The sequence below is a fragment of the Petaurus breviceps genome, unplaced genomic scaffold, assembly GCF_028583685.1.
Source record: "Petaurus breviceps papuanus isolate PSGF00001 unplaced genomic scaffold, PetGlider_PUasm1.0 90887, whole genome shotgun sequence".
NCBI lineage: Eukaryota > Metazoa > Chordata > Mammalia > Diprotodontia > Petauridae > Petaurus > Petaurus breviceps.
Genome location: NW_027187370.1, coordinates 2,392,396 through 2,412,042, shown reverse-complemented (window position 1 = coordinate 2,412,042; position 19,647 = coordinate 2,392,396). Strand labels below are relative to the sequence as shown.

At 37.7% G+C, this 19,647-nt stretch overlaps 1 protein-coding gene across 2 annotated transcripts in view; it reads right to left on the bottom strand.

Annotated features, from left to right (window-relative positions):
• The window catches only part of FBXL20 (F-box and leucine rich repeat protein 20), a 139,902-nt gene that overhangs the window by 7,198 nt on the left and 113,057 nt on the right, over positions 1 to 19,647 (bottom strand). For both annotated transcript variants that reach the window (XM_069074283.1, XM_069074284.1), the window contains exons 7-14: positions 18,896 to 18,991; positions 16,112 to 16,238; positions 14,675 to 14,749; positions 10,933 to 11,063; positions 8,615 to 8,675; positions 4,374 to 4,418; positions 2,314 to 2,370; positions 1,123 to 1,335 (exon numbers count right to left, since the gene is read on the bottom strand). In XM_069074283.1, coding sequence (XP_068930384.1) covers positions 1,123 to 1,335; positions 2,314 to 2,370; positions 4,374 to 4,418; positions 8,615 to 8,675; positions 10,933 to 11,063; positions 14,675 to 14,749; positions 16,112 to 16,238; positions 18,896 to 18,991 — 805 coding nt within the window. The remainder of the gene's footprint in view (positions 1 to 1,122; positions 1,336 to 2,313; positions 2,371 to 4,373; positions 4,419 to 8,614; positions 8,676 to 10,932; positions 11,064 to 14,674; positions 14,750 to 16,111; positions 16,239 to 18,895; positions 18,992 to 19,647) is intronic.

Below are 19,647 nucleotides of genomic sequence, written 5' to 3'. Positions count from 1 at the left end.
AGTTTACCTAATTTCATTGAGTCTCAGTGTCTAGACCAATAAAATAGGGAGATTTAGTAGAATGCAAGTATACTCTAAAGGGATAGCTAGAATATAAGTAAGCAATTTGGAAGAAATTAATTATGGAAAATTAACAAAACTACTGTTAATGAATATGTTAAAATGTTACACAAATAATGTAGGCAAGAGATTTTTTTCCCCTGAAGTTATAAATGTCCTTTTTGAAAGGTGTTTACATTATGGATGTGGGCAGTATATAATAAAATATTCTGACTGGCCAGTGGCCTTCCTTTTCTGTTGGATGAAAAAGGAACATGCAACTGCAACTGCATTTCTCAAATAGAAATTACCTGAATCAAGTGCATGTTATTAGCCCATGAAGTCTGAGAAGAGAGATGGGCAGGTCAAGCACTCTCCAAAGGATAATGCTATGCTCTTGGTGAAGTTTTCAGCTATTTTTTATTGGATGAGTGCTAGTAAGTCAACCTGCAATGGCTCTGGGGATCCAAACCTTTTCCTCTCTCTTCAATCCCCCTTCCCTCCATCCAACACTCACAGCAAATAACCTTAATTTCTATTTCCCTAAAAAGATTAAATTTGACATTTAAAATCTTATTCATCTTTTAAGCCCTAGTTTAAATGTTACCTCCTCTATGAAATCTTTCCTGATCTCCCTGTTAGAACTTACCTCACACACTGAATAAGGAAAAAGTGTTATTTTGTATTAATTATTTTAATACACACTTTCTAATATTTGTACTGTCTCCCCTTATTAGATTGTAAACTCCATAAAGGTACTATCTGCTACCTACTCCCTAGCACCTAGTACAGTGCTCTGCAAATATAGTGCTTAATTTATGCTTGTCACTGATATAAGAGGGTGAAACTAAATTTTCAAATCCAATACAGGTAAATCTTTTTTGATGTACTATTTCTGTGTCATAAATCACCAAACTTTTATGGTCTTAGAGGATAAATATCGACTAGGCAGCCTACTAGGGATGGACTCTCTTCATGTTCTCTCCTCCTAACAGATCTATGTTGAAATATGAATCCAAATCTGTAGAATACTCAGTATGGTAATGACACAATAGTTTTAAGGGTGATACTGCTGACTCTTACCCTGAGTCTCTTGATTCCAGCCCGTGTGATTTGCTGACAGTCATATAGTTCTATCCTCTCAAGGCTATGGCAGCTCTTCAGGTGCTCTAGGGATGCATCTGTGATAAGTGGACAGTTGTCCAGCTCAATCACCTCCAGCTGGTCGTGGGCACAGGCTCCATTCCCCAGGTGACGGATTCCATCATCTGTAATCAGCTCACAATGAGACAGACTCTAGAGTCAAAAAGAACAAGAAGAGGATTGGAATAATTCATGAGAATTCAAAAAGAGCTCTTCTTTTAGAGTATTGAGAATATACTGTGAAGATACCTGATAAAAGTCAGTCCATGTATTCCATAAAAGATAAATTCCATAAAAGCTCTGTTCCACAGAGCAAATTAAGCCAATAAACCCTGTTTCTGAAGCTCAGGCACTTCTTGATAATTAGTACTAAATTTTGGGTACCTGGTACAGCATCACATATAGAGCAGGTACCAAATGATGACAATTTTTATACCTAAGGCCTCTTCTGGGACATTTCTTTATGGAGAAGAAGAATTTTTAGATTCTCTTTTTGTTCTACTAACAGCAAACCTTTTCTTCTTCCTTTTATGGCCTTTTTCAACCATAACCACCCCCACCCCTCAGTCATCAATTTCTCTTAAATCCTGGTTCCTTCTATCTCTCAAAGACTTCCACATGAAGTTCAGAACCCTAGAAATCTCCCACTTTGAGAAATGCAAGCACACCAAAAATGAGCTAGAACACAGCACCGATGGCTAGGTTTGCCTTCAGTACTACTGGAAACTGTAGTGAGGAATGCTTCTCCAGCAAACCTTCCTTTGTTCTTTCTTACAGGTACATCTGGCTTGGAGGTGAGAAGCAATCTATGTTTAAGCCTTCTCACCCCTTTTGCTGAAGATTTAATCATTCATAGTGGAGTGTAATTCGCAGAGGGCACTTTGGCTTCTCCATACCAGTTATCAGTCTCCAAGCGTTGGTTCAGGATATGTTTAACTCTTCCAGTTCCTACCTTATCTTCCCCTTCACTTAGGTCCTCCCCTGGTATTCTGTAAATAGGCAATTTGGAGGAAAAAAACCCTTTCCAAAAATGCAGCTAATCATATATACATCATTCTCATGAAAGTGAATTCATGATACTGGTCCTGAAGAAGAGACTAAATTATAAATAGTTACGCAGATCAAACTCACCAACACCTGAAGTCTTGGACAGTGTATAGAAAGCTGAATTAATGTGCTATCTGTTATCTGAAAGAAATATATGAAAAAGTTTTTCTTAGGACTCTTTTCTTTTTAATTCACCAAGTATTGAGCTTTCTCTGGGGGAATGTGGGGACACAGATGAACAATACAAAGACAAAATGAAAGGACCCTTGCCTTCAAAGAGCTTATATTCTATTGGGGAAGAACATGTACATACAAAATTAAATAGAAAATATATACAAATTAATTTCGGCAATGGGTGTGGGGAGCAGGGCATGCATCCAATATGAAGAGTCTAATCCCCAGAGGGCACACGTGGTACAGGGAGCTGACAGTGATAGGCACCAAGGAACAGAGAGTAACGGGGCAGGCAGTCTGGGACTCCCTCATAGGGCTGTCAGTAGAGGACATTAGGTCATCATAGCCTTCACAGCAGCAGTGATTATACTAATTTAAATATTAAGCCTTGAACAAGAGGTAAAAAGTCAGGGGAGGGAAGGACAGATGACAAATCCCTTGCTCTGTCTGGTGAAGCAAAGGGAGGCAGGCTTGCAATGTTCATCCTACACTTCAGGTTTCTTTCCAAGGAGGACAATGAGCTGTGCTGAGGTTTCATTCAGGCTGCCCTAAGGAGTGAATGTGGCTCTATGATTAAAAAAAAAAAAAAAGGAACTTGGGAACATTTATGGGTCTTTAGTTATTTAGCCTATTGGCAGAAAGGGCACATACAAAAAACCAGGACTTAATATTCCATAGTTTAAGTAACTATTGCTCTCCCCAAATGGCTAGAAGCAGTATTAGCTAGCAATTGATCCTTATTAAGGTACTGTCTTGAACAAAGGTGAGGTAAAATGGGGGCCCTGTCACTGTTTATTTTGGAATTGAGTGGATTAAAATATTACAAATTTAGAATTAGAAGGAACCTATGTTAAATAATTTCTCCAAACGAGTGAAGTGATTATTTGAAATTCTTTACCACACAGGTCAATTTACAACAAAAGCTAAAAATGTCCATACATAGTTCCTATTACCAAATTACTTTTTAAAAAATTTAAATTAAATCTTATCTTCCTGATGTACAATTCTGATCACATCACTCTTCTCTCTACCAAAGGCCTTTTTCTCCTCTCCCCTTCCACACAAAATGGACTTCATTATCTGTTTTTGGCCCTCTCATCTCCTAACTCAATCTCCAATTCGGAGATGTTTACATTCCTTTGGTTCAAGGTCTAACTCAAATGTTACTTACTCTGTGAAGCCTTCTCTAATTTTCCCAGATTAATCTTTTCTCTCGTGTTATCAGTTCATATCTGGCACCTGTTCTTCACATTTGTAAGACATCTGTGGTTCTATATTGTATGTGAACCTCTGCACATGTTCCAAGCTTCCCAAAAGTTTGCTGAATAAAACATGGTTTTTAGAATACTTGAAAAGCATTTATCCTCACTGTAGGTCATGGATTTTCTTTTTTTACTTTAACTGCTCTTTCTGTTCCCTTCCTTTTTTCCTCCTCAGTCTTCCTGCAAAAGTCAACCTGTGATTTCATCGGTGTGGGGAATTCCCAGTGTGAGAATTTCCTCCAATGATTTCCAATCAGCAAGTGTTTGTAACTTTTCTATATGGTTAAGTGACTTGTTCCAAGTCACAACGCCAGTATGTCTAAGTCAGGATCTGAATCCAGATCCTTCTGACTCCAAGGCTGTCCTTCTATCCACTCATGAGGCTATGCTGCCACTACTCTAACAATTAATGGCCATGAGATTCTCGAACGAAGTGTGTTTCTATCACTGTCTGTGGAGATGGAGAACTAGCAAGATAAGGAAATCCTGACTCTGGAGTAGTACCCTCTATAGTCTCAGATGTTTAGGACTTGGGCTGAAGCTTGGAAAGGTCAGAACACATTGAAATAAGGATTTCTTTCCTCAGTAACACCTTCAAACAAGTTTAGACATTTAAAAAAAGGTATTTTTTGGACATTCCTTATGCTCATGACAGAATTTTTGCAATACTATAGCATTCAGGATAATGGTTCAAAGTGTTCATCTTACCTGAACACATTCTTCTAGGTCCATTTTTTCTAGTTCGTGGCAATTCTGTAAAGTGTAAACAAAATATCAGAACATGAAGAGGATTAAAAATTTACAGAACCCAAGGAAATCTCAGAGATGATGTCATTCTAATGTCATCCTTATAGTTCAATTATTTTTTTAATTTGTTTTTTTTGCTTTTTAGAGGCAATTTGGTGTTAAGTGACTTGCCCAGGGTCACACGGCTAGTTTTTGTGCTAAGTGTCTGAGGCCAATATGAACTCAGGTCCTCCTGACTCCAGGGCCAGTGCTCTACTCACTGTGCCACCTAGCCTCCCCATAGTTCAATTATTTTGATTCTGTATGTTGGAGGACAATAGTATAACCAGGATTCCTCAAATGTCTAAGCATTGAATAATTTACCAGTCCTAAGTCAGTTAGTCAACAAGCATTTCTTAAGTGCTTGCTTAAGGTGCTTTATTAAGTTGTTTTATTAAGCAACCAAGGTGCCAAGTGCTGGAGATACAAAAACACAGTCCAGAGGCAACCAGTAAAAAGGCATAGAGTTGGGAGACAGAATGTTGAATGTGAGGAATAACATGAAGTCCAGTGTCACTGGACTATACAGACTAAGTGGAAAGTAAAGTGTAGAAGAGGTCATGTTATGAAGAGCTTTTTATATTTGATTCTGGAGACAAAAATGGAGCCACTAAAGTTCAATGAACAGAAGAGTGACATGATCAGACCAACACTTCAGGAAGATTTTTTGGTAGCTGGGTGGTGGATGTACTGGAAAGAGGAGAGACTTGAGTAAGGAAGGCCACTGTAGTTGTCCGGATGAGAAGTGATGGTGGTGCACAATGGTGGCAGGTGGGTAGACAGAAAGTGACATTGAGAGGTATTCTGAAGACAGAAAAAAATGACAAGGCTTGGCAACATTCATTCAATATATAAAGTGAGTGTCAGTCTGAAGTTGTGAATCTGGGTGACTAGGAGAATGGTGGTGTACTTGACAGTAACAGTAAGTCCAGAAGATGGGAAAATTTTAAGGGAAAGATAGTGAGTCCAGTTTTGGATATGCTGAGATTCAGATGTCTACAGGACATCCAATTGATGTCCAACAGGCAGATAAGCGATGCAAAGTGGTCAAGAGATAACTTCAGCTAGACAGATTGACCTGATAATTATCTGCATAGATATGAAAACTGAAGGGAGCTAATGAGATCACTAAGCTAGAGAGTACAGAGGGAGATGAGGGGCAGCTAGGTGTCACAATGGATAGAGTATCAGTCCTGGAGTCAGGAGGACCTGAGTTCAAATCTGACCTCAGACACTTACTAGTTGTGTGACCCTAGGTAAGGCACTTAACCCCCATTATCACTCCACTCCCCCTCAAAAGCCCCAAACCAAACAGATGATTAAAAAAAAGTTTTTTAAGTGTGTTAGAAAACTGTTAGGTTAACTACTGTACTGTTAAAAGGAGGCCAAAAAAAAAAGCTTAGAAAATTGTTAGGTTAGTTACTGTACTGTTAAAAGAAAGTTTAAAAAATTGGTTAAAGAAAGAAGAAAGTGCAGGACAGAGCCCTGGGAGACGCAACCACAGTTTGGGGGCATTAGTGAAGGAAGATCCGAGACTAAACAAGAGCAATCAGGTGGGAGAACAGTAGAGAAGTGACACAAAACCTGGAAGGAGAGAGCACTCAGGAGGAGAGGGCGCTGGGACAGTATCAGAGGCTGTAGTGTGGTCAAGAAGGATGAGGATGGAGAAAAGGCCATTAAATTTAGCAATTAAGAGATCAGTGGTGAAAGTAAAGAGGAAACAATGACTGCAGAAGGCTTTCTCAAGGAGTTTACCCATGAAAGGGAGGAGAGAGGGCGCGGCCAGGTAGCACAGCGAGTAAGAGCACTGGCTCCAGTGTCAGGACGACCTGGGGATCAAATCCAGGCTCAGACACTTAGCATCCATCCAGAAACACCTGGCCGTGTAACCTTGAGCAAGTTACTTAACCCCGATTACTTAAAAAAAAAAAAAAAAGGGAGGAGAGATAGCTAGCAAGGATAATCAGATCAAATGAGAATTTTTTAGGGATGGGAGAAACATGAGTAGCAAGGAAACAGTTAGAAATAGTGGAGATGATAAAGGGAACAATCCAGTAGAGAGTATAGGATGTATGGGATAAAACTACTGAACATGTAAAATTCTTCTAATAAGGAAATTCTTTCAAGCATGAGGAATTTTGTAAAAATTAGTGCCTTCAAGGGACGGCTACATGGCACAGTGAAAAGGGCACTGGTCCTAGAGTCAGGAGGACCTGAGTTCAAATCCGGCCTCAGACACTTAACACAAAAACTAGCCATGTGACCTTTAACAAGTCGCTTAACCCCAAATGTCCTCAACCCCAAACGCCCTCCAAAAAGCAAAGAAAAAAGAAAAATAGAGATGTCAAATTTGTGGTGGCTAGGTGGTGCAGTGAATAGAGCACCAGCCCTGGAGTGAGGAGAACCTGAGCTCAAATCCAGCCTCAGACACTTGACACACTTACTAGCCATGTGACTTTGGGCAAGTCACTTAACCCCAATTGCCCCCCCAAAAAGCAAAAAAATAAAAAGTATTGCCTTAGAGGTAGGCATAAATGTCTTATTTTTAGTGCTTTTCCATTAATTTTCAGATATGCTATATCCTAAATCACATTTCAATGTTGTTTCTAAAAATCATGTCCTTTCCCACATGCCATTATGCTAGTCAAAGGCATTCTGTTTTCAAAGAATCACCATACTTATAAAGCATTCCAAGACGGCAAATAACAGAAAATCTAAAAAGCCTTCCTATTTTAAAATCTACTATTTCTTTTAGCACTCAACTTACATTACAAACACTGAGACAACCAAATTAGGTTTCCATTTTCTCTTACTTCAAGAATCTGTGATTTCAAAGGTGTGGGTACTTCCTCCACCTATGAAGATTGCAACCCCTCTCTATTTTAGTACAGTGATCTCCAAAGTGGGGCTGTGGCACACACCTAAAGGGGTAACCAATCAGAGGGTTCACAGACGGGTCTAATCCCACCCTCTCCCCAAGAGCTAATCATGGGGTTTGTCTCCAATAATTACACCCCTCACCCATAAACAGCAAGCAATGCTCCCCTTCTCCATCCTTCCCACAACTGGTCTCAAGTAGCTGAACAAGCTTCCAGCTTCTCCCCTTCTGCAACAAGCCCCTGAGAACAAGTATAAACTAACCATGACTAGCAGCACCCACATCGACAGCTGAAAAGGCTAAAAACATCAAACCTCCCCTATCTCCCACACCAGTATAGCCACACCCAGTTTCCTGATCACTTCATGGTTGTGGTAGGTAAGAGAGCTCTGTGATCTGTGGCAATGGCTGGTAAGAACAACTTCCTTACCTCTAGTTTTGTTTTTAGTGGAATAGAATGAGCTGCACAGATTAAGAGTACATGGATGGGTTACAACGGGCACCATATCCTTCCTGTCTTCAAAGTTCTCAACCTCCTCCTTATCCTTACAATGTAAGTGTGCCCCTCATTAAAACTCTCACAACTTCACACTTAGATAGGTCTACCTATCTCAAACTAATCTTCCAACCCATATAAAACATCTTCCAAGAGTTTCAGTAGGTTTTGAACCCAATTGTTAAAAACAGAATAACACATTTCAAGAGTTTTGAAGAAATCATTATTAATATTTTGATAAGAGCAAACCAGTTTTTATACCATTAATTAGTATTCTCTTCAAAATATTTTATCCTTATACAGTAGTACAACGTAAATGACTTATAAATAATACATACTCACATATTGGGAGCACATGCTCAAAACATTTTTTTTAACTGTTTCAGTAAATAGGTCTCTACAAATTGCTGTGCCTTAAAAGAACTCATTCCTTGGTGACAAATCTCCTGGTGATCAGTCTTTCTGAACACAGACTGAACCTCAGACAATAGGTAGGGCTGGCAATCTTCCACTAGGCAAAGCACATGAACCTAGTTTCACTTCCACACCATAATGAGCTGTTTTTCTTAAAAAATACAGAAAGGCCCCAGAAAATAGTTAAACTTATTAAGCTATGGGAAATAGGTTTGCTGAGTAAGATCACAGGAAAGCTCTTCAGGGTCACATACTGCATTTCTGAAGTTTGTAGAGTACTGAGACAAGTGACCTGAAATGGGCAGGATTCATCCTCATTCTCTAAAATTAATATGCAAAGCAAATCTTAAAACAGAGACCAATGATAATACTCACCCTAGCCAGAGTAGTGAAGCCCACATCTGTTAGCTGAGAACACCTTGCCACTTCTAATATTCTGTCCAAAAAGGAAAAAACAAAACAAAACAGAGAAAAGAGGGAAAATTAAGGTATTTGCCTACTGAAAGCTACGACTTATAAAATTCCTTAATCCATGTATTAAGAGCAATTTAACATAAAATGAAATTCATAACCAGGCATTTCCATATAGAGATCACTCCACCTATTTCCATGGGATCACCACAAAAAAGTCCTATAATAAACACCCTACTTCATGATAATAAAATGAAAGAATAGAGAATACTTTTTGCAGTTGTAGTTAGTAACCCTAACCCTGAGACACAGATTGAGTGATACATTGAATGCCTTCTTGATGGCACAATGCTCACCCCCAGAGAAAAACTTACTCCTGGAAAAGTCAGGATTTGAACCTATGTCTGTTCTCTAGCACCAAAGTCAATGCTCTTTAAACTGTACCAGACTGCTTCTTCAGTAAAACACATCCACTAGAAGCTACTTGTTTGAATTACAGAAATACTTCCCATTGTCAATCCCCAACAGCAACAGATCTTGAAGGCGGATATTCTGCCAAAAGCAGAATCCCAAAGTGCAAATTTCCTCAAACACAGATCCTCAGCAGGGAGAGCAGTCCAATGTTAAACTGCTAATTGACCTTATTGTCTGCACCCCTACTGTACTCCCTCCCCAAAGAAACTTAGTAGTCAGCCACTCCCAAGCCTCACAATCCTAAAGCAGTTAAAAAGCAGCTCTCCCTCTTTAGGCAAAGATTAGGGATCCCAATATTACAAACACATCTACTTGATATAGCTACCACAGTAACTGAGGTTATTCTTTGTTTAAATAGGCTAATAAAGTTAAAGATCAAGTACAAAAAAGTTACTGCCAATGAAGACTGTAATGAAGAAATGTAAACAGTATCTCTGATATTATAACATCAACATATAGGAAACAAGATTTGATTTAAACAAAAATGAGAGTCCCCCGGCTTTGAAAAACCCAGAATGTGGAAACCCAGATGTTGACTGGGTATGGATGTAATGGTTGGACAGTTTGGAAATGTCTACTTGATGTTTCTGTCTTGATAATTATGCCTGTATACTTTGAGCTTCAGGGTGCTGACCTTTTCTCCTGAACAAGGTAAACGATATATGTCTGACTGATTAAAGTAAGCTTGTTTAACCCATTTTGAGTTGCTTTCCTTTAACAAAGCAGATCCAAATGCTCACAACCATTTCTATATTGAACTCCTTTACTATGCAAATTAAATTGTCAAATTATATGAAAATTTTTTTTTAAAAATGAAAGGTCACAGACTAGCACCTAAAGTTCAAAAAAAATTTTTTTAATTAAGAAAAGCCAGTGTGCATGTAAGATAATGTCAGTGAGGTTCGTCAACATTCTTCTGATTGCTTTAGTTTCAGAAGTGCACTATCAATCAACAAAAAGCATTTATTAAGCCATTAATGCCACTATATGCAAAGCACAAGCCTCACTGAGGATATAGATACAATAAATGAAACAATTTCCAGACTTCTATTCCTACTAATTCTAAGCAAGAAACCTGGGGTTTTTAGGTTATTGCAAGCAACTCTTGGATAACTTTTTTTTAAAGAAAAATTCAAAAATTCATATTTTTACAGTCTTATCAGTTAAAAGCACTGCTGTATACTAATAAGCTGTTTCTCCTCCCCTATATCTATCAAATAAAAAAACTTGTCATAAAACATTTAAAGGGCTAAACAATGAACTGTTTCAAATCTACATTTTTGAGCTCTTCTAGAAAATTGCTTTACTGTACTTAACAAAGGAGTTTTTAATTTAAGAGGAAAATAAGGTTAAAAGCAAGCAATCTGAGAAATAAAAAAATAACTCTCAGCATACTAGTGTCTGACTTGAATCTAGACAAATGGCCTTATTTGTATAACTATTACATATACTTGTACGTACATGGGGGTTGGGGGGAGGGGAGAGATAAAATAAAGGGAAGGAAAATCAGGACTCAGTGGAGTGATTACTGTAAGGTTTTTATTAAACCATCAAAGAATTAATTTTGTGCCTTGACTTCTTTCTTGTGGAAATGAACAAGATGACGACTTTCATCAGTGAAGATAGAAAAAGAAGATATAAAGATAATTCTTCTAACTGGTTAAAAATCAAATATGGTGAAAAATAGGTGGCTAGTTATGGAAAAGGAATCCTGCCTCAAAACATTTGTCTTAGAACTTTGGGATGTCAAAATAAAGAAATATGGGTGAATATGTTTTCTGTCATTTGGTAAAAGATGGAATACTCACCTAAGCCGAGGGCAATTTTGACCCAGGGCATTCAGGATTGCATCTGTGATATTGGAGCAGCCAGAAGCACAGAGAGACTGCAGTTTGTGGCAGCCTCTACATATAGTAATGAGACCATCATCTGTGATTTGCTAAGATGAAAAGCAAAATCTTAGATATTAGTCAATGAAAAGAAAAGCCATAAAAAATAAGCATTAACCCATACACACAGGGTCTAAAAAAATTCAGAGTACAATAGAAAACAGGAAATGGACTTAAAATAATTTAACATATTATTTATTCTTTCCAGTTCCATTTACTTTGGGTTGCATGAGAAACTGTGGAATAACTCAGAGGAAAATTGTTGCTAGATATGGTATGATTTTAATGTAGAGAGTCAGGGAATATTATGGGAGTAAGCCATGATTTAGGAGGCCAGGAGACTGGTGTTCTCATTCCAGCTCTAATAAAAAATGTGACTCCAGCTAAGTTACCTATTTTGCTTCAATTTACCCTCTTTTGTAAAAGGAATGCTCACATAAACAATTTGTTTTGAGCGGGGGAAAATGACAAAATCACATGAACATTAAAAAGTGGTACAGGAACATGAACCTTTATTATTAAATTTTGATGATTAGTGAAGGGGAAAAATGTGCTAGTGGGACAAATTAACACTTTAGTAGGCCAAAGAGAACTTCTACTATATAATTTTGAAAAGTAATGGCTGACTTCAGGGAGCTGATGCTGAAACCCTCCCCACCTCCAACTTAAATTCAGAGCCAGGGTACAATGTCTACTGAATATTTTAAAAACTGACAGATAGGGTGGTTAGATGGGTTCAACTTTTTTTTTTCACCTCTCCTTATGCGACCCAGGAAGGCTAAACTGAAGGAGAGTAGTATACTGGAAGGAAAAAACTTATGTAAAAACAAGCGGTATTAATGTAACTCAAAAAGAGACAACTAATTGCAAGGATGTACAATTTTCTCTGTCTTTCAAAAACTGCTAAGGATGAGAAAACTACACAGAAGAATAGATTTGTCAATTATTCATTTGCTTTGATGTTGAAATTTACTGAAATTTTGCCTTTTCAAATTACTCAAGAAAAGCATGAGTTAGCAATATAGTAAAGTTTCTTCCGTGTTAAAATAAATAAAGAGACTGGGCAACACCCTGGAAATTTACCACAAGTATATATTTTGATGAGACATTTCTCCATATTTTTTGTTTGTTTTTTTCCAGGCAATTGGCAATAAGTGACTTGTCCAGGGTCATACAGCTAGTAAGTGTCAAGTACTGAAGGCAAATTTGAACTCAGGTCCTCCTGACTTCAAGGGCAGTGCTCTATCCACTACACCACATACCGTGTTTGCCCGATAATAAGACCTATCCCAAAAATAAGCCCTCCCCTTACTGTGTAAGATTCCTCTAAAATAAGCCCTCCCCCGAAAATAAGCCCTATTGAGATTGCTACTGTAGTGAAGGTGATCCCCTGCGCTACACGCTACATTACGGTACCCTCTGTATCACCGTCCCCCCCCCCTGTGAAACTCACGCCGCGCTCCGAGCTGCATCCAATCAGAGCTGCAGCAGTGAGCAAGTCATCCTGTTCTTCCCCACTGATTTGCTTATTGAATAAAGGTACATTTTTTTGTTCACATTTACCTGTTTATTAAAATTGCTGTCAATGTTCATTAAAATAAGCCCTCTGGTGTTTTTCTGTCCAAAAAAATAAGACAGTGTCTTATTATCGGGGAAACACGGTAGCTGTATATTTTTAGGGATGGATTCCGTATTGGGGGAATAGAACATATGGCTGCATTACAAGAAGTAATATGAACAATATTGTAACTGTTTATTAATCTCCACCAAATGAATTCAATTCAATGAATTTAGTGCCTTACCCCATCTACCTGCCACACACTTGTCTGCTAACAAGGCAGATTTTATATACTGCGGCAGAAGGGAAAGTGTTTTGTTTTTTTGGATATTAAGTCCATGTAATAAGAATGTAAATTTTGAAGATCTTCCCTGCCCCTAGGCTAATGTGCACCTGAAGCCTGGGGTGGGAGGCTTGTTTTTCAGTAGATACAATGTAATAAGAATGTAAATTTTGAAGATCTTCCCTGCCCCCAGGCTAATGTGCACCTGAAGCCTGGGGTGGGAGGCTTGTTTTTCAGTAGATACTTCTTGATTGGCCAGTGAGTCAATAAGGTTGTTACATTCTCTGAGCCAGGAGAAGGCTATATAAGCCCTGATGTGTAGCTTTGTTTTGGGACTCACTTTGAGAAGTGTTCTGTGATTTGATCTGAATTCTGGGAAGCCGTTGTTGAGAGTCCCCCGGCTTTGAAAAACCCAGAATGTGGAAACCCAGATGTTGACTGGGTATGGATGTAATGGTTGGACAGTTTGGAAATGTCTACTTGATGTTTCTGTCTTGATAATTATGCCTGTATACTTTGAGGTTCAGGGTGCTGACCTTTTCTCCTGAACAAGGTAAACGATATATGTCTGACTGATTAAAGTAAGCTTGTTTAACCCATTTTGAGTTGCTTTCCTTTAACAAAGCAGATCCAAGAACCTGTATGGGCAGCAAACCCTGAGGACGTGCTTGGGGTGCTTGCTGCTACAGTCCATCAATGACAATCAATTTCTTTTTTTCCTTCTGCTTGTGTTTGGTTTGCAAGGCAACTGGGGTTGACTTACCTAGTGTCAAGTGCCTGAGACCAGAATTTAACTTAGGTCCTCCTGGTGCTGGCGCACTATCCTCTATCCACTGGACCACCTATCTTTCCCATCAATTTTCTGATTTAAAAAATAACTTCTTCATAAAGAAAATACATTCATATTATTTAAAAATGAGAGACCCTTATAATAAACTCAGGGACACACAAGACAGAATGATTAAAATTTCTAACCCCATTACTTAGGCAAGGGGGTAAGAAGAATAACAAAGTCCCTAGCTTCAACTCAATCTAGAGCTATATTGAAGCTTTCCTGGGGCATTCATTTTTAGTATGTGGGGCTGAAGGAAAGGAATGCTGGCATTGACTATGGTAGCATTCTTCAGCATAAGAAGGGAGAAGGGAAAAAGGGGAATTTACAAAAAAAGAGAATTACAAAAGCAAAAAGAAACATTTCTAAAACAGCAGTTGCAGCATTTATCCCCTGAACAGCAATGGGATAAATGGCAAAGGGAGAAAAAATTTGGCTAAAAGGGAATCCTTTGGTCAGGATATGCCAATCCCAAACGCACTCCTAAGTTTATACATAAAAATGTTATTTTTAACTTGCCAGTCTTGCTAAGCAAAATTATCACCAATAACTCTGGGAGTTGTTCATCTTAACAGTAACAATCCAAAAGACCAGAAGTTTGAGTTACTTGTTCTGTCCTCTTGTTTAAGACTGATATGCAAATAAATACATGAACTATAGTTCAAAATAACTCATAGAGAAAGAAAACAACAGGTTGGAGATGTCATACCAAAAGTTCTGACCAATTCCTTCTTGACACCTCTGTGACAAGATGAAAAAAACTGAGGCTCAGAAAAGTAAAATGACTGGGTCAGCCTTACAACTAATAAGGTGCTGGGCTAGGCCTTGTCCTCTTAGACCAGTGCTTTTTCTATTAGACAACATTGCCCTTCTGATCACTTTGGATGACAAAAAGGGCTTGAAGGCGAGAAGGCATACTCTTAGAAAAATCTCAGTAACAAGGTCATCACTAACTCAAGCAAACAAAGTCACAGAGAAGGCTACTTACTAAGCAGGTCTGCAGGTTTAAAGTAACCAGTTCAGGACAGTGTGTACCAATGTATTTGAGAGCTTCATCCTCAAGCTAGAAAGACAATAAAAAGAAAAGGCTAGTTATTGACATTTCAAAGAAGACAGATGAAGAACCTGACATGTTCCTCATTAAAATCCCCACATCATCTATCTCTAAGCAACATAGAACACAACAAAAATGTTAAAAGAATGGCTTTTTTTTTTCATACTCCCCACGCTGGTTTAAATTACATTGTTTTATATTATCAATATTTTATATAATTTTTGACAGTATCACTATCATCAAAAAGAAATAAGAAATGAGCAGCACTTTGCCTGTGAATGAGGTTTCTAATAAACTAGATGTACTTCCATAATTCTCTGGGCTCTGCAGATGGTTTACAAAGTCAATCAGTTTTCCCTATCTCCATACCCTCCAGAAAGCTCTCCAAAACCAAACTTCTGGAAGTGGAAGCTTAAAAAGGGCCCCATAGAGGGATTTTTGTTTTTTTGATGCGTTTTTTTCCCCCACATTGAATGATCACTGCCATGTTACAGTGCTAAGAACAGATGGCATATAATTGATTACAAAAAGTAGTCCAATCAATATTTTTCAGGACTCCATAAATAACCAGAAGCACAAGCTGTTGTTTTGTGGTAATCAAAGCTCTGACATACTGCTACTAACATCAGGGCCCCACCCATCTTGGCAAAAGAATTGTAGGAGATACCCTATAGCCTAGATGTAATTTCACTACTGACTGAGGACTAAGACAAATTCTGATCTAAAACCTACAACCATAGCTGAGTCATTATTCCAAATGCTTGTAAAGTTACCTTTTCTACTACAATAAATAGAGATTAATTTCACCTTTTTTAAACAAGGTGTTTATCTTTTGCCATGTATGACCAATGGAATAATAAAGGGAAAAAATAGGTACCAAAATAATAGGAAGTATACAGAAATTAAAGATTTTGGCACATGAGAATTTAAGATTTCTTAGCAGCTAAACATTTGGTTAGAAATGCCACAATTGTGGAATTGAATCCTGTAAATTAAAAGGAAACAAATTAATAAATTAAAGAATTAATAAAAAAAAAAAAGAAATGCCAAGACTGCTTATAAATACCAACTCAACAATCTCAAACAAAACAGCAACTTTTTTTTTTCATGTGGTAAGATTACAGAGTAAAGCTCTGTTTTACCTATGGCACCCATTCAGGATGACCTTTCAAAGAAAAGCAATTCTACTATTGGATATGTTTATCATTTTGTCAGATGTTAAACTTCCTTATTTTTTTTCCAAGTAAAACAAGTTAGGGCTTAGTGAACATGTCTTTTATAAGCAAGTAGCAGGTAAAAAATATCCTTCTTAAACCTCCTAACTCCACTGCCTTGATCTTCATATTCTAAGAGTACTATGCCAAGTATTACCTGTGTGCAGCCTTTAAGAAATAAGGCTTTGAGCCCTCCACAGCCTCTCACTAGAGCCTGGATACCATCCTTGGTCACCTGGTCACACCATGAAATGTTCAGTTGTTCCAGCAGTGGACATCCCTCACTTAAAAGGGGGAAAAAAACCCAAAACCAGAAAAAAATCATCACAACTAAGTACTGCTCCAAGACTTAGGGCCCCAAAGTCCATTTTATGGGGTTTTCAGTCAACTGAAGAAATGGTTAATCTCCTCTTACTCACATAAACAAACATTTACTTAACCAGACAGTAGAATATACAAGGTTCCATGCCAAAAGAAGAAATGTCTTTCAAAGTTAGTGAGGTACACCTAAAGTCATGTTAATATTTTTATTACTAGAGGGAGTAACCACACTGATAAAATTAAATCCTTAATATTTTTCACTGGCCTTATTGCCTGAAGAACATTTCATACTTGTTAAATACTTTCTGATATATTATTTCAATTGTTGCCCACAATCACCCTGTTAAATAGGTAGGACAGCTATTGATGACAGGTAGAAGAAGCTTAAGTATTTTGCTTCAGGTCACACAGTTAGCAAGAGACAATTGAAATTAGAACCTAGCTCTCCTGATTTACAGTTCTATTATACTATTTACTAAGGTAGTAACAAAATTTTAATTGATGTAGGAATACAAAACATACAAACCTAAATAGCTTATAAATCTGTAACCTATAATCATATTTTATCTTCTAAAAACCTAGGTAATTTCCTAAATTTGAATCCAGCATCAGACATTTACTAAGTGTGTGACCCTGGTCAAATCACTTAACCTTCTTTGACTCAGTTTCCTCATCTGTAAAATGATCCAGATAAGATGGCAAACCACTCATTATCTTTGCCAAAGAAAACCCCAAATTGGGTTACAAAGAGTTGGAGAAGACTGAAAATCACTGAATAATAACTGAACTTAGTTAAAGAGATATTTTTTGGCAACCTAAATTCTGGACCTAACTATTTTATTTAATGTTCTTACATAAGTTATCCTTTTTTCCATCTTTTCTGAATTTTTATAAATCTAGGCCTTCAATGAACCTCATATTCTTATTTCATTTTTTTCTCCTCAGCCCATTTTCCTTACTTTTTCTCCCATAATCTGAAGTCTAGTCCTTGAGACATTTTAACTTTTAAACCAAACTTTTTAACTTTTTAAACCAAAATTTTCAGCTGATATTTGGATTATGAAAGTTACTTGGCATCTCTTTGGCTCAATCTTGGAAACTTCTGCTCCAACTTAATTTTTTTGTTGTTGTTGTTTTGGAGGGCAATTGGGGTTAAGTGACTTGCCCAAGGTCACATGGCTAGTAAGTGTTGAGTGTCTGAGGCCAGATTTGAACTCAGGTCCTCCTGACTCTAGGGCTGGTGCTTTACTGACTGCACCACTTAATTTTTTTTTTTTAAAGCAATCAGGGTTAAGTAACTTGCTCAATGTTACACGGCCAGTTATTTCTGGGTGTGGTGCTGAGTGTCTGAGCCTGGATTTGATCCCCAGGTCATCCCGACACTGGAACCGGTGTTCTTACTCGCTGAGCCACCTGGCCACCCCACCACTTAATTTTTTCAAGAAAATCTGTGAGAGAATCTAATACAGTCCCACTATGTCATTTACTAAGGGAATTAATTACCAGACCAAGAAGGGTCTCAATAGATTTTTGCAAAATGATTTAATTCAATCAAGAAGTATTTGTTGAGTGTCTACCATATGTCAGACACTGAACTGGGCAATGAGGCTACAAATACAAAAGTGAAACTATATCTGTCCCTCAAGGAGTTTACATGCTATTGGGGAGTTACCAGATGCTCACAAGTAAGTAAATATAGGAGGATGTATGCAAAGTAAACACAAAGTGATTGAAGGGAGGATCATTAACAAATGGGGTAATCGGGAAGGGTTTCTTAAAAAAGTAGGTACTTGAGCTAAACCTTGAAGGGACTTGGAAATTCTATGAGGAGGGTGAATGTGAAGAGGGAGAGTGTGTAATGGCCGGGAGGCAAGACAAAATGTTACACATAGGAACCAGAAAATAGGACAATTTAGGCTGAAACACATAAAGATGAAGGGGAGTAATGCATAATCAGCCTGGAGAGAAGAGCTGACTCCAAATTTTAAAGGCCTTTTAAAAGCCAAACAGAGGCATTATATTTTATTCTACATGCAGAGAGAAGCTACTGAAGCTTCTTGTGCAGAGGAGTGAAGTGGTCAGATCTAAACATTGGGAAATCCATCCATTTCTCAGCTACAAAGCAGATGAATTAAGAGAGGGAAGAGATTATATGTGAGGAAACCTGTTAGGGACCTATTGAAATAGCTCAGGAGAGATAATGAAGATCTGAACTAGGGTGGGTGAATTTGAAAGATGTTGTGAACACATCAGATTTGAGAACTGATTGGATATTGGTAACCTACTTCCCATTAAGTATAAATGTTACCAGTATAAGCTATCACTAAGGCTTGTTTAGATGGTAAAGCACCCAAGAAAATTAACATTAGCCCTCTTCTCTTTCACACATTGCATCTTGTTACACAATATTCAAACTGTCAATGCTTCATCTTCCTTCCAATACTCTGGAAAAAAAATAAGAAAATGGTATTCGTGTATTATGTTCACCTCTGATCAAAGGTCCTAGTCATGTTTTGTCACCTTACTTGGGGTACCACTAAGACTTCAGATTGTGATAGGATGAGAAATCTAATTGAACTAGTGTACATATGGTTAACACTGTAATATATCCAATCCCTACCTCAGTGCTTTTAGAGACATGTTGGTTATCGATGTACAGGAAGCCAAGTCAAGGTGCCTGAGTTTGGAACAGAACTTGCTAAGGCTAGTACATGTGCTGAAAGAGGATAAAAAAAAATTATCTATATTTTTAGACACCAATGAAACAAGACAGACACAGATACACACATCCACATTATAGAACAACCCACTCTTATTTAATCATACACACACAGGTAGTAGAAAACTTCAATTCCCATGCCCCAAATAGCCATAGCATTGGGAGTTATATGAATTTTTTACAGATGAGAACTGGGCAGGTGACATTCACTTATAAGAAACGTGAAGATATGCATGAGGGGGAAGACAGTGTGTGGTTCATATGTGGAGAAGTTAGATGTCAGCATAGTCTGATCATACTTGTTCTAAAAGGTTGGTTTGTTCTTTAGAAAAAACAAGAGAATTAAGAAAGTATATAGCATCTGCTAGAGTAGGGCCAAAAATGAAGAAAGATCCATCCCTTCTTTCTTCTGAAATTTCTGCTGAGTACAATCTTTTGTTTTTTTTTTTTTGGAGAAAGGAAGTCAATACAATCTTTTAAAAAACAGAGCGATGTTATTAAAGTCAACAGTTAAGGGTAGGGAAAAATATCATTATAGGAATGAGTCATTTGCATGGGAAATACAGAATGGACAAGGAATGGGGTCAAACTGGATCCACATAGAGGTACAATTACACATTATAATTACCAGCTGATTTTCTTTTTATGCCATT